The sequence below is a fragment of the Rhyacophila brunnea genome, unplaced genomic scaffold (assembly GCF_057557595.1).
Source record: "Rhyacophila brunnea isolate RB1 unplaced genomic scaffold, BYU_Rbru_1.0 scaffold_13, whole genome shotgun sequence".
Lineage (NCBI taxonomy): Eukaryota > Metazoa > Arthropoda > Insecta > Trichoptera > Rhyacophilidae > Rhyacophila > Rhyacophila brunnea.
Genome location: NW_028232785.1, coordinates 3,500,646 through 3,517,306, shown reverse-complemented (window position 1 = coordinate 3,517,306; position 16,661 = coordinate 3,500,646). Strand labels below are relative to the sequence as shown.

Sequence of the window (16,661 nt, the reverse complement as noted above, 5' to 3'; positions counted from 1 at the left end):
GCCATGTCTACTGATATTTTTGGCAATATACTGAATCTACTGATATTTTATGAAATCTACTGATATTTCTGTCCACGGCGAAATATTTCTCCTAAAAAAAACAAGCCGCGGCCCGCGGCAGAAATCTACTGATATTTTGTCGAATCTACTGAATTTTTTTTTCATATTTTACTGAAATTAAAAATTTTGACTTGGCAGCACTGCTTGTTTGACAGATTTGCAAAAGCGTGTTAGGTGTGACACGATTCTTTTTGAGAACGGACGCTTTCATTGCGTAAAATGGACGTTAAACGCGAAGCAGTTGACTTCGAACCTGATGCAGATGAGCAACATTCGTTCGATGTGGCTTTACATGGAAATAACCCACAGTCAAATATTTGCATCAAACAAGAATATGCTGATGATCCCGGCCACGTTGTTGAGGTTAGTTTTCAAAGGTTATGTATTATAAAAACATACTTGATAAATTAATCGATACCAATATTTGTGTAAGAAATTATGTTGTAATATTGTTAAACAGTTGATTCTTAGAGTGAGTCAACTAAATTACACCAACGATATAAGAAAGCAGGAAGAAAGTGTGTTTCCGAAAGAAATATGTGGTCATTTTGGAAATCGAATTGGTAATTCGTCAACGGCCGTGGAAGGAAACTCTTTAACACTCACCGATTATAATTACTGTAAATGAGTCGCCAGCGATGATAGGCGCGATTGATTTAGATAAGGTACTTATTATATTGGAATTTTCATTTTGAATTAAATTGCAAAAATTTTCTTGTTATTAGAGCTAAAACAATGTTAGTCCACATAATTGTTTAACGACCGGTTTCGTTCGCTCTGAGAACATTATTACCTAATCTACATAATGTACTCTTATTCCTCCTCAGCGCTCGCATGGTATATTAAAACCACAAGGACGTATATAATTTGACAGCGTTAAAAAAATTCACCCTAATTGCAATGCACAATAGAAATCACATCGAGGTGGATTGTATACTGGCAATTATCGTATCCAATATGTAATTTTATTATTCACATGCCTATTGGCTTCCGATGCAATTTTCTCTTTGGCGGTTATTCAATGTCGAGATCGATCATGGTAGTGGGTACGTAGCAGCTGTTTACATTTAAGAACATACGAGGATGTCAAACTCTCTTTCAAAAATCTTTTGACATACATTTAGACAGCTACCTACCTCAATTATATAAGTAAGTAAGTATTGTTATAAAATAGGTACGCGAGCTCAAAATTGTTTTTATATATGATTACCAAATTGTATACCTAACATTTCTTTCAGAACCCGGCAACGCGTCTCGCTGAAATTAATCCCGAGATTGACCTCCAGCTGGTTGACGTTAAACGCGAGTTCGGGGCAGACGCAAAACACCCATTCCATGATGAAGATCCAACACCTGGATGTTCGCATTCAAATAACGAACCAGTACAGCAGGTAATTGTATAATATGCGATATTTTCTTCCATTGGCTATGTATCCTATCACAGCTTTGTGGCTAAATTTCAAAAGGTATTATTTATTATTATCCTCTTCTCGGTTACACACGCTTCGTACAACTATTTCACTTTCTTATTTATCTGGTTTAGTGTGAGTGGGTGCATTGACCTACAGTATTTGAATGTGATGTCTGTCACTGATAATGACCAATCGACCCATTCTTTTAGAAAGTACATTTGTCATAACATTATTGTTTGTAGGTAGCAGAATAATGCTGCGATGACATTATGCTCACGTCACATGCTGGCATGGCGACAAAGTAAATCTGTGGGTTTGTCATTCCGCAGAATATTTTGAATGATCTAATTTCAATGAATTTTAACAGTTTATACCTACTTGTGCGTACTTAAAAATAACATGCGATATTTCATCCATACATAATATTGTGAACAGTATCAGCGCCATCTTAAGATACACAGCCTGAGCATATCTCTTTGCACACGCATATCTCAAACGAGTGATCCCACATATATGACAGTCTATGACATCGTATTTACACTCTGTGACACTTGACGCCAACATAAGAAATGGGTTTTTCGTCATATATATGGCCGATTGTCATAGTCTATTTGAGCCATAATCGATTTATAAATTGCCTTTGGTTTCGTTTTATTTATACTTACCTCACATTTGACCAGACATCAGATGTATCATTATTTTTTTAACTTTATAATGAATTATAATGATTGATAGGATGCATAATAGGTATTATATTATTTATTTTACTATAAAAGCATCATATCAAATTAATACATAATGTTATAATGTGGCAATACTATAAATTGTTCTCCTTTGTCTATTGCACATAAAATCATTGTCTGCTATCACGGAAGTCAAATACCGGAGTCAATATCGCTTACACTTCATTAGTGACTCGATAATCTTTGAAAACGAACGCTTTCAAATCATAAAATGGACTTCTAATGGTTCTAGAACTTAAATACAAATTCCAAGTACCTTCGGTCGAAAGTATTAATAACATAAAATGGACGTTAAACGTGAAGCAGGTGACTTCGAACAAGAGTACGCTGATGATCCCTGCCACGCTGCCGAGGTTAGTTTTTTTAAGGTTTTTTTTTTCTCTCTCGTTGTAAACATTTTCCAGTGAACGCCAACTATAAACATTTATGTAAACAGGAATACAGTATATTTCCGAAAGAATTACTTATGTAGATATTTTGGAAATCGAATTAGGAATTTATCACAAGCCGTAGAATGAAACTATTTTACACTTTCAACGATTAGGTATAATGACTGTAAATGAGACGCCAGCGATAGTTTACCGTTTTAGTAAGATAAGGTAACGTTGGTACGTTCGCTTTGAATTAACATTACGTATTCTTATTATAGGGCGAATACAATATGGCAATTGAATTGGTCGACATGATTGAGTATAGACCTGTCTCCTCCACTAAGAGGTGTCCTTATGACTTCTCCATAATTATATTCGAAATATTATTTTGTTTTATTTAAAATTAATTTATAATAGGTATGAATTGACATTGACAATTATTCAAACACTAGCTGAGCCTGCTGGTTCTAGCCAGTCTGTCTCGCTAGGTCTCGCAGACGGCTTGGCGGTGTTGGATTTTAATTTAATTGTGAAGTATGCATAGAGTTTTCCCTTCGGAATTGATTTTCATTCACCTCAAGACAGTTTGACATTTTGCTGATTTGTCAGTTTTACGATTTTCAAGTCGTCACTATCAATATAAATTTGGGGTCATATTCGTAGTCTATTCTGGAGTCTGGCCTTCACAATATCGTCCGACACCACCTCAGGCTGATAGGCCAAGTAGAACAGCTTGCAATAGCCGATTGCGACCACTGACATTTTAATAGAATAAAATATGTGTAGTTATATAAATGTTTCGTTAAAACACGTGCATTTAATAATGATAAATAATTATACATCTCATAAATTCGAATATAAAGCAATGTATGTGATTTATTATAAATGGTGATCCAATATAACATGAATATTAATCTGCCACGGGACCCATTTAGATAATAAAAGGTTAGCAGTATATAAATAATAAATGCTTGCAGCCGTTGAATAATATTTAAAAAATCAAATTTTGAATTAAAATTTAACCTTAAATAACATAGTCTTCCGGTGCGGGACATTCATATCAAAACAAAATTTATTTTGGGTATTTTAAACACATAGGTAGGTATATAAAATCACAAATAAAAAAAAATATAGCAATTTATATGACCAAGTAGAGTAGAATTAGGTTGGGATAACCTTTATCCAGCAGTGGATTGATCCTGTTTGATGATGATGATGATGATGACGATATGAATATGTAGATAAATATAATATCACTGATTTTGATAAATACAGCAATTCAAATGACAGAAAGGAGTAGAATCAGGCTAGGGAGGCCTTTATTCAGCAGTGGATTGGTTTAGGTCGATGATGATGAGAATGATAGAAATAGGTATAATATCACAAATTTGTTTAACCGCTAGTAGTAGAATCAGGTTGTGGAACCCTTCATCCAGCAGTGGATTGATCCTGGTTGATGATAATGACTATATAAATATGTAGATAAATATAATATCACAGATTTTGATAAATACAGCAATTCAAATGACAGAAATGAATATAATCAAGCTAGGGAGGCCTTTATCCAGCAGTGGAATTGTTCAGGTCGATGATGATGAGGATAATATAAATAGGTATAATATCACAAATTTGTTTACCGCTAGTAGTAGATCAGGTTGTGAAACCCTTCATCCAGCAGTAGATTGATCCTGGTTGATGATAATGACTATATAAATATGTAAATAAATATAAAATCACTGATTTTGATAAATACAGCAATTCAAATGACAGAAAGGAATAGTCATCCAGCAGTGGATTGATGATGATGATGACGATATGAATATGTAGATAAATAACATTAGAAATTCAATACTGTCAAGAATACAATCAACGTAGAGAGGCCTTCATCCAGCAGTGGATTTTTTGAGGCTCGTGATAATAATGGCATTATATATAGATAGGTAGATAATAATATTATATCACTGATTTTGATAAATATAACAATTCATGTGTAAGTAAGGAGTAGAATAAGGCTGAGGAGGCCTTCGTCCAGCAGTGGATAGGTCAAGATTGATGATAATAGGGACTTAAAAAATAGGTAGATATTATACAATATCACACATTTTGATAACTATAACAATTCGTATTAATTTCTTTCATTGTTTGCAATGGCAACTTTGTTAGTATCGAAATTAGTAGCCTAGATAATTATTCAATAACAAAAATAGTGGGTGAACAGCCACAAAGAAGTATTTTAAAAAATCAAATTTGGAGTATCACGTTCTCTATGAAATGGCCGACAGTGGCGCACGCGCCTGTCAAAATTTTATTTACGTAGTGAATTGTACCAAAATTATGATTTTTTCACCGGAAAAAAGTGCGCCAATGCCTACATTACGATATTTGAATAAAAATAATCGAATTCGTTTGTCAAATAAAAGATTAGAAGGTCATAAGCGACGAAGACGTCAATCTGTCAAGCTTGAACAATAAATATGGCGATCGTATACGGTGTGTAAGAAAATATCGGATATAAACGTCACGTACATGTAAAATCATGGAAAATTTCTGAAATGTGTTCAATCGTGATTATCATAAATAGCGATCCAATATAACGCGAATATTAATCTCTTTCGGGTCCCATTTACATAATAGAAAAAGGTTAGCAGCATAAAAAATAAATTTAAACATTATTTTGTTTCATTGTCTATAAAAAATAAATGCTCGGAGCCGTAAAATAATATTTTTAAAATCATATTTTGATTTAAAAATTAACCTTAAACAATATAGTTTCCCGGTGCGGGACATTCATATCGAGACAAATGTTGATAAATAATGAAGCAATACATATTATATCTGATAAAAATTGGAATTTATAAGACCTAAAGATGTGGAATCAGCTTAAAGAGGCCTTCATACAGCAGTGGATTGATACAGGTTGATGACGATAGTGACGATATAAATGGGTAGGTATATAAAATCACAAATTTAAAAAAATATTGCAGTTTATATGACCAAGAAGAGTAGAATTAGGTTGGGATAACCTTCATCCAGCAGTGAATTAATCTTGATTGATGATGATAATGACGATATTATGAATGGGTAAATATAATATCAGCAATTTTGATAAATATAGCAATTCATAATATGACCGACAGAAATTCAAACAACTTAGAGAGGCCTTCATCCACCGGTGGATTGATTCAGGCTCATAATGATAATGGAAATATAAATAGATGTAATATAATATTACCGATTTTGATAAATACAGCAATTCAAATGACAGAAAGGAGTAGAATCAGGCTTGGGAGGCCATTATCCAGCAGTAGATGGGTTCAGGTCAATGATGATAAATACGATAGAAATAGGTATAATATAGTAGTAGAATCAGGTTGCGGAACCCTTCATCCAGCAGTGGATTGATCCTGGTTGATGATGATGACGATATGAATATGTAGATAAATGTAATATCACCGATTTTGATAAATTCAGAAATTCATATCACAGAATGGAGTAGAATCAGGTTAAGGAGGTCTTTATTAAGCAGTGGATTGGTTCAGGTCGATGATGATGATGATGACTATATGAATATGTAAATAAATATGATATCATTGATTTTGATAAATACAGAAATTCATTTGACATAAAAAAGTAGAATCAGGCTAGGGAGGTCTTTAATAAGCAGTGGATTGGTTCAGGTCGATGATGATGATGATAATAATGACGATATGAATATGTAGATAAATATTATATCACCGATTTTGATAAATACAGAAATTCATATGACAGAAAGGAGTAGAATCAGGCTAGGGAGGTCTTTATTAAGCAGTGGATTAATCCTGGTTGATGATGATGATGATGATATAAATATGCAGATAAAATATATAATATCACCGATTTTTATAAATACAGGGATTCATATGACATAACGGAGTAAAATCAGGCTAGGGAGGTCTTGATTAAGCAGTGTATTGGTTCAGATCGATGTGATGATGATGAGGACGATATGAATAAGTAGATAAATATAATATAACCGATTTTGATAACTACAGAAATTCATACATACGAGAACACCTACGAGGAGTAGAATAAGTCTATGGATGTCTTTATTAAGCAGAGGATTGATCCTGGTTGTTGATGATGATGATGATGACAATATGAATATGTAGATAAATATAGTATCACCGATTTTGATAAATACAGCAATTCATATGACAGAAAAAAGTAGATTCGGGCTAGGGAGGCCATTATCCAGCAGTGGATTGGTTCAAGTCGATGATGATAAGATGGATAGAAATATGTATAATATCACAAATTCGTTAAACCAATAGTAGTAGAATCAGGTTGCGGAACTCTTCATCCAGCAGTGGATTGATCCTGGTTGATGATGATGATGATTATGATGACGATATGAATATGTAGATAAATAACATAAGAAATTCAATACTGTCAATAATACAATTAACGTAGAGAGGCATTCATCCAGCAGTGGATTTATTGAGGCTCGTGATAATAATGGAATTATATATATATAGGTAGATAATAATATAATATCACTGATTTTGATAAATATAACAATTCATGTGTAAGTAAGGAGTCGAATAAGGCTGAGGAGGCCTTCATCTAGCAGTGGATAGGTCAAGATTGATGATGATAGGGACGATAAAAATAGGTAGATATTATACAATATGACTCATTTTGATAACTATAACAATTCGTATTAATTTCTTTCATTGTTTGCAATGGCAACTTTGTTAGTTTAATATGCCTATATTGTGATCTATGGAAATTAGTAGCCTAGGTAATTATTCAATAAAAAAAAATAGTGCGTAACAGCCACAAAGAAATATTTAAAAAAATCAAATTTGGAATATCATGTTATCTATGAAATGGCGGACATTGGCTCACGCTCCTGTCAAAAGATATTATACGTAGTGAATTGTACCAGGATTATGGTTTTTTCACCGGAAAAAAGTGCGCCAATGCCTACATTACGATATTTGAATAAAAATAATCGAATTCGTTTGTCAAATAAAGGATTAGAAGGTCTTAAGCGACGAAGACGTCATTCTGTTGTGCGTTGAAAGAAGTATGGCGAATTGTATACGCTATATGAGAAAATATCGGTTATAAACGTCACGTTTCTGGAAAAAATAACAATAAAATGTCGCTTAAATGAGCTGTTGGTGTATTTTCCAAAATCTCTTAGGATAATAATATATAGGAGATTATCGTAGATTAGTATTGTTTGAAATATGCTTGTTGTCATTATATTTTAAAATACTCGTTTTTATTGAAGTTTGGCGATAGATAACGATATACTCACCATTGGGTCTATTCTATACTTATCGACCGATAAAGTGATAAATATTATCAAACTTAGGGTCGGTTTGTATCAAAGTATAGCACTTATTGTAACAATTACAATACGTTGGTTGTAATTGTTGCAAACCTACCTACCCTAAGTTTGATAATATTTTTCACTTTATCACTCTAGCTGTCGATAAGTATTGAATAGACCCACATGTCCTCATTGCAGAGTGTAAGAGCTGAGTGTGTGTCCTCACTTGTGTGGTCGAGATTCACGCGTATTGTCGGTCTTCTTAAAAATATTCTTGATTTTGTAACATAATGTTTTGTTTTTCAGCATATTGTTTCAGACCCAACAATAATATCATTGAAGACAGATTCTCAGCTAATTGACATCAAGACTGAGCTTATTGAAGACATTTATGAAGATCCGCAACAGGGTTCTTATTCGGAACAAGTGAATCGGGTAAGTACTTTTATTTTAAGTAATAAGTACTGATCGTGTGATGGGGTGGAATGATTATAGTGACGGAATGAACTGTAAAACATTCGAATATTTTGATATTTTTAGCTGTCACCAGTAGGTACCATAGAAATAATAAAACAATTTGCATAGGCACCTGCTCAATAATTTTTAGATTTTCCTTGTTTTTTCTGCAATTAAGAGGAATATAATATCAATACCTATTAAGTATAAGTACTATTCGTAAAACACACCTATTATTGAAGTAGGTTCTTTAACAATAGGTGCCTACTGCGTAAAATATTCAGATAGCAAAGGAGGAGTGATAAAATAAGTTGTGAGAGAGTGCTACCTACTTTAAATGGATCCATTGTCGAAAAATGCACTTTAAACAATTCAACGCCATTTGGTAAAGTGCTCAGATGAAAAACAACCAACCGTTCCGATTCTTCAAAGTGAATAAATGAAAGCCGATGTTTTATTAATAAAAACAAAACGAACCACTTGACAGTGTTGTATGTTTTGTAGGTACTACGTAAACTTTGTGGTTGCTATGGTTTTATACTGCCATGGTTCCGGCCATTCTGAATCCCGTGTACACTGGATGTACCTACCTACGTCTAAGTTGTTATCCATGCGACATTCAGTACTACTTTCACTCCTTGCATGTTTCTTCATGCAGTGACTACAGGTGAAACAAAGGCCCGCACATGCATCGCAATTTCCGACAAATAATCATTTTTGCCAGTATCTAAAATTAATTCAATACCACACTTGTCTCTAAAACAGCAACACATTGACTGAATATCAACATGAGATGAGTATCATAAAATTCTAACCTGCTACAGCACGTTGTCTACGAGGACACAAATTTAATTGTCGGATACATTTTTATTTTAAATGCTGCACATTTAAAAGCACTGCTCCATAGCACCCAACGATGGCCGACTTATATTATAGGTAGCGCAATTATATATCGATAAAATGACTAATAAATTGTCAAAACCTAATAATAGATCATTAGTAATTATAAACAATAAAAATACTGCAGTCAAGTGGTATAAAATCGTCTATTTTGGGAACAATGGTAACGTATTGGGAATTAATGGAGTTAACTATCGAGTTAATATATCTATCATATAAGTCTTTAAATTAAAAGTTATCGGCTTAACAATTAATTTTCAATAATATTCTTACATGATACTTACTTTTTTATAATAATATTTTTGATCTATTACAAATCAAAAAATAAACCTACCTTATATATATTTGTAAACACACGTATCCATACCTGTATCCACACACCTACATACATAATGGTCGTATATCGTAAATAAACCATAGTATTATAGGATATAGCAATGGGCTATTAGGAAAGCTAAGTTGATCATTCAAGATAGGTAGGCTCGTCGGTAGGATGTGTTACTATTAAAATGTAGAATATTAATAATAAAATAATTTAAGGAACATTCTCTTCATTTTTTCAGCCCGGAGCCCACGAAATTCCTAATATACAAGCCGCAAAGCCGTACAATGCAATTACAATACACGAACATGACATTAAGCAGGAAATAGTGCATTCTCCCGATAAAGAAATATGTTTAAAATTGACAAGAGATTCCTTTTATCGCAATAATTTTGTATGCAACGTGTGTTGTGCATTTTTCTCTTCAAAAAAGATTCTGACCTACCACAAGTGTATGCATGACGTATCTCTGACTTATGATGAAGTGACCCTCCTTCGAGCACAAGCCTTCCAAGAGTTTGGTGAACGCTCGATTTCGTCAATTTTCAATAACTATTCACAGGTATGTTCCATTTCCATTGTGTTATTGCTACCTTTACTTACTTTATATTCGTTAATTTAAACACCTCGGAATTGTATGAAATATATATGGTCGCGTTTTACATAGTGGACTGTAATTAATTAGTGGAATGATTGTGATGGTAATGATGATGATGCATGATGAATGATGGATGCTAAGGGTAGGGAGTTACATCTAGGTTGCCAAGCACTAACCTTTAATGTTGTTTTATTTATGAACGCCACTTAACAATCTGATATTTATTTGCAGGGAGTTGATTTTAAAGAGCAGTATGTTGACGTCACTAGAAACCAAAGCATTCATGAAGATCCAAAATCTGGTTGCTTTTATTCGGCATGCAAACCAGTAGATGAGGTAGGTTTACAATATTCTAAGAAACTTGAACAATTCATGTACGTACTGATATACGAGCGGGTTGACTTGAAAAGTGAGATTGTTCTAGAGAATGTACACCAAAGCAATTATGAGAATCCTCAACCTAGTTGCTCTTATTCTGAATGCAATCCAGAAAACCAAGTATACAATCCACTCTTTTCATTTAAAGCAATCTACATTAATCGTATATAACTATGTATTTACGGGTAGGTTTTTTAAGTATATGCGTATAACTAAAAGTGAAAATATAACGTATTTAGAGACAGCGGGTTCTTAAAAATGTAAGTTAACGAAAGTACCAATTGCCACTGGATCTCACGATATTTTTGGCTCGGCCGAATATCAAGGCGTTTCAGTGTGTCCAAATGTTTCTGAGTGAGTGTGGCCTACAAGTTTAAACTGTTTTTGTTCTTTTTTCTTCTCCTGTAAATTTGTATTGTAATAATTGTATGAGTAATTATTGTAATAATATGTATTAATAGTGTATGTTATAAAGCTGAATAAGACTCAATTGAGACTTCGGAGCTTAATGATAAAAAAGATCCCACAACTGGGTAATATTGGGTGCGAGATAACTAATGCGTGCCTATGTCCAACTGTTATTTATCGCGCAGATCTTGAACTATTGAATTATGAAAACAATATAAGGTGAATACTATTTTCATTAAAACCCAATTCATTTCTATCGAGTGTCCTTGACAGTGTATCCACCGGGTGGCTAGGTACATTTGCTTCATAGGTCTTCACTTTCCCCTCAAGCTCGCTGGTTATATGGAATTTGTTCACTACAGGCTTGGAAACAACCTGTAATAGAAGAACACCGCTCTTTGGGTATAGCATACCTAAACCGATAGTAGAATGTGCCTCAAAAATATATTTTTTTAAACCAAAAAACTCATTGTTTTTTCCCGAAACCCTTTAAAAGTTTCACCCATTGATAAATCGGATACTAATTTGTAGAAATTGGTTTTAACAAAGCGTATGTCGCTGATGCAAAACCCTAAAGCAAACATAGAATCCTCAGCCCATCTGCTCTTATTTAGAATGCACAGCAGTAAACTAATTATCTACACAATAATTTTTATAAATTTTAAATGATATACCTAGTAAGGAAAACGTACTAGTCTGCTAGGTACTAATAAATGTGTATAATTATCGTCAGCGCGAATATGTTTACCTAGGTTTAGGATTCTTTGATAAACATAAATGGGAGGGTGATGTTTTATTATAAAACCCCATAAGGTCGAATAAATACATTATGCAGCCCGATTCCGCATAAGTGCTATCTTTAGGTCTTACGGATACATCCCTGTGTCTCAAGATTCCTACGTATTTTTAAGGTGTGTGGTTTTTTTTATAAATATTATTCTCTGTTATAACTATGTCGTATACCTTTAAGTTAATGCGATACGTAACATTCTTTTAGTTGATTTCTGCAACCACTGCCGTGACCTATTCCGGTAGTCTCGGATTGCCAGAGAGAGAAGTACAAGAGCCATACGATGAAATACAGATTGACTACCAAGACATTAAAAAAGAATTGGGCGTGTATGAAACGATTACTAATATAGTCAGTGGCACTCATCAGAAATTATCATGTATAATATCCGGTGTGATGAAAAGGCACAATATGACTCATTCTGGTGAAAAACCATTTAAATGTGATCAATGTAATTTCTCTTGTATACATTCCGATGCAATGACAATACACAAAATGACTCATTCTGCTGAAAAGCCATTCAATTGTGACCATTGCGAATACTCTTGTAAAACATCTAGTAAGTTGAAATTACATAAAATGACACATTCTGGTGAAAAGCCATTTAAATGTAACCATTGTGATTACTGTTGTAGAACATCCGGTACGTTGAAAATACACAAAATGATCCATTCTGGTGAAAAGCCATTTAATTGTGACCGTTGTGTCTACTGTTGTAGAACATCCCGTGCGATGAAAATTCACAAAATGACCCATTTTGGTGAAAAGCCATTTAATTGTGACCATTGTGATTACTGTTGTAGAACATCCAGTGCGATGAAAATACACATAATGACTCATTCTGGTGAAAAACCTTTTAAATGTGACCAGTGTAATTACTCTTGTGTACAATCCGCTGCGATGAAAATACACAAAATGGCTCATTCTGGTGATAAGCCATTTAAATGTGACAAGCCATTTAAATGTGACAAGTGTAATTATTCATGTATACGATCTGTTGATATGAAAATACACAAAATGACCCATTCTGATGATAAGCCATTTAAATGTGACCAGTGTAAATACTCTTGTATAAGATCTAGTGATATGAAACTACACAAAATGACCCATTCTGGTGAAAAGCCATTTAATTGTGACCATTGCGAATACTCTTGTAGAACATCTAGTAAGTTGAAATTACATAAAATGAGACATTCTGGTGAAAATCCATTTAAATGTGACCATTGTGATTACTGTTGTAGAACAGCCTGTGCGATGAAAATACACAAAATGACCCATTCTAGTGAAAAGCCATTTAATTGTGACCATTGTGATTACTGTTGTAGAACATCCGTTGCGATGAAAATACACAAAATGACCCATTCTGGTGAAAAGCCATTTAATTGTGACCATTGTGATTACTGTTGTAGAACATCCAGTACGTTGAAAATACACAAAATGACTCATTCTGGTGAAAAACCTTTTAATTGTGACCAGTGTGATTACTCTTGTATACGATCCGGTGCAATGAAAAAACACAAAATGACTCATTCTGGTGATTAGCCTTTTAAATGTGACCAGTGTGAATACTCTTGCATACATTCTTGTGCTTGAAAATATACAAAATGACTCATTCTGGTGAAAAGCCATTCAAATGTGGCCGATGTAATTACTCTTTTGGTATACTAAAAAAACACAAAACGACTCGCGTTCGTAATAATACATTGAAATCATATTGAATGTTAATATGCAATATGTTAACAATTTCGTACCAACACAATTCACAAAATAGTGTCACGCTGACCCTTTTCAATCGTATTAATTAATCTTATTCATATATTATAAGTCATTAGTTAAGACATTATATTATTTAATAGCGTTAGCAAGAAATTTAGAGCCAATAAAAAAATGTAGTGCATTAATTGTCGTAGGAATATTATATACTTACCATTATTTAGAAAATTATCCAGCATTATTTTTATTTATAATAATACGATGTAAATGTCATTATTTGAGTTATCTATCATTTTTCATCGTGTGTCCAAAAGCACATTTTAAAAACATTGGGACACATCTAGTGGCGGCCGGTGGTCTTCATAATAGCAATTTCTGATAGTGCGCAATGGTTTACCTTCTATATCCAGCATTAGAGCATAGGGCAAGCACAAGTTCGCACCACTTCCCTCGGTCCAACGCCAACTCTTGCGCCTCCCGCCATGTCAGACCTGCAGCACGTAGGTCGCTTTTATAGCATCGCTGCAGGGTAAGGGAGGGGCGGCCATGGTAACGGAACCCTTGAGGCTGTGCTGTACGAAGTGTCACACTCTTTGGCGGCATCGGAAACACTTGTTCTAGCCACGTTAAGGTCGCAAAGCGTCTCTTCATGATTACCTTAATCACCGAAGGCTGCCGTGTCAATAAGCTAAGATAATATCTTAGTGTATAATGACTGAAACGTCGAGCTTCTCAGAAGGTAAATTAAATATGTCTTTGTTTATTTTTTCTATTTGTTAATTTTTTTTTAAACAGAATGATTTAATATCAATAAAGAAAAATAAATGTCACAGTTTACGGCTTTACGCTCCGAATAATGAATGCGTCAGCCAAATATGAACCGTCGTAAAAACGTAGACGTACGCTGGGTCACTTTGTTAATAGAGCATAGCAGTATGTTTATTTCTTAAATTTCACATTATTATTAATTTATGTTAAATTATAAAATGAACAAACATTGCGTGGGTAATATTTATATTGTAAATCAGCGTTCCTTCGAACTCAGATTTATTTCTGATGTATTTATATGTCATTAAAAGTATGTTTCTCTTATATTATCGTTCTTATTTATTATTCAGCTACGACCTACTACTCATGTAGTGCTGCTGTGTTTTTTTTTTTATTATATTGAATGGATTTGAGTGGTTTAGAAATAAATGCGGCAGTTTGTATTTTCATAAAAGTTTGGCGATTCATTAAATCTTAAATGTGAAATTGTTAAAAATTAACTCGCCAACATTGTTATAAAACAGAAAATGGCGTTTTTGTTTCTAGAGTCCTAATTTCGTTTGCCGATCATAAAGTGTGTAAAAAATGCTACACAAAACGCTACCACAGGAACATTGGACTACCGTTTAAGAAGTATATAATGGCCTCATTGTTATCCTGGGCAAACTGAAAATCCATTTGGATCGCAATCGCTTTGCGCACATGAACGGAGTATTGTTCATAATACTACTACATGTTCTACTTCGCGAAGTGTGTGATACACATATGAATAACAATGAAAAGTTGAGTGATGTCTTAAAAAATGCAGGCAGTGCGTAGCACTTGGATGGTATTAGAGGAGCCGCCGCTGGACACATCGTAATATTATGTTTTACTTGTATGGCCCCACTGTTGTGACATTATATTATTCGATTGTCACATGATAATGAATGTTTGTTCTTTTTAAATAGTAATAGATTAATTGTCGGTTATTATATCATAAGTGTTTTTTTAAGTTGTGCCTAAATTTAAGTAGTATATTTTAAATATTAATTGTGTGATGATGTTAACACTGTGCTTGATTTCGACGGAGGTCGTGGGTACCTACCCACCGATCGTAGGAAGAGATGGACTTATGACGCCGTGCAGCGGTAGATACCTCATAATGATGAAATTGTTTTATTTTATTGGCAAAATTATATCTGATGAATATGTGTTGAGGATCTCAGATCGAATTTATAACTATTACAATTGAACGTTGTCAGTTTTGTATGATTATGAAAAAAGGTATGAAACAAATCGAATGATTAGAAAAATGTTTATTCCGGAAGTAAAATGGAGTTTTCATTATGTTTTTTATCATGCGGTCTCTATATTCATCCCTACCTATTCCAGATAACTTAGGTTCTACTACTTCACTACCTAATTCATTTGTATTTTAAAGTGTAATGATGTAAAAGACATTCTGGTTATGTAAAAGATCAGAATTATTATTTTATATGATCACTTTTGGTTATTGTTTGATACCACTTTAATCGGAGATGGGAGAGAAATATCTTAGAGAGTTATGAGTTTTAAAATTGACTTCTTTTGGTAACTACATAAAGTTTATATTACCTTTCCAACACTACTTGAAGGGTACGCAGACGGACATTTTCCGCAAAAAGAGTTAATGATGCCATATAGTGGAGAACTTTGTAAGCTATTAGAGACCGTCCACATTGGCAACAAGTTGCTGGTAACCACAGAAAAGAAACTGGCAACCTCATTAAATTTCGATTAAAATAATTTTTGGTCAAACAAATTTTGATAATTATCGTGAAATTTAATGAGGTTGCCAGTGTGGACACGGCATTTAATGGCATTATTAGAAATAAATTATAAAAATCATTGTCCAAACACTGACCTCCGAAAGAAAACATTGATATTCAAAAGATAGATCATTATTACAAACATTTGACTAGGTAAATATTATTGTAAGTATATATTATGTAATTTTTTTTTTTCAATACTATATTTAACTGTAGTGAATTGTGAATGTAATTAATATTAATTTAACATGTGAGATAACTTTTAATTTTAGTTTAGCAGATAATATACATATTATAACCAGTTTAAGTTTTTTCTCTTAAACTGAATTAATGTGACGATGATTATTCTTTTCGCTTACCCTTCACTTATGTGCCAACAGAAAATTGATTTAATTTTATATCGTATATTTCATGATTTTTTTAAGACGACTACCCAGTTACATACGTACCACTGGGATTAATAATTATTGTTAATAGATACAGGTTGGTACCTAGTTTTAAGTATTTCAATAAATATATGTTTTTACGATGAATGTTGAATTTCAGTTTTCCCTTCTTTTACTTTGATAATTTTAAGTCTATCTGCATCAGTTGTCAAGTTATACAATGATTTTATAATATGAGAGAGCATA

The 16,661-nt window shown here is 33.3% G+C and overlaps 1 protein-coding gene and 1 long non-coding RNA gene across 2 annotated transcripts; both read left to right on the top strand.

Annotated features, from left to right (window-relative positions):
* Positions 1-241: 241 nt before the first annotated feature.
* Positions 242-10,046, top strand: LOC147076172 (uncharacterized). The gene is made up of 5 exons (XM_085940292.1): positions 242-423; positions 1,299-1,451; positions 8,213-8,341; positions 9,826-9,967; positions 10,018-10,046. Exons 1-5 carry the CDS (start codon positions 280-282, stop codon positions 10,044-10,046), a joined length of 597 nt encoding a protein of 198 aa, XP_085796418.1. The 5' UTR covers positions 242-279.
* A 4-nt stretch (positions 10,047-10,050) lies between these two features.
* On the top strand, positions 10,051-12,766 carry LOC147076171 (uncharacterized). The gene is made up of 3 exons (XR_015069612.1): positions 10,051-10,146; positions 10,414-10,518; positions 11,966-12,766. It is a non-coding gene; the product is annotated as an uncharacterized LOC147076171 (long non-coding RNA).
* The last annotated feature ends 3,895 nt before the right edge of the window (positions 12,767-16,661 follow it).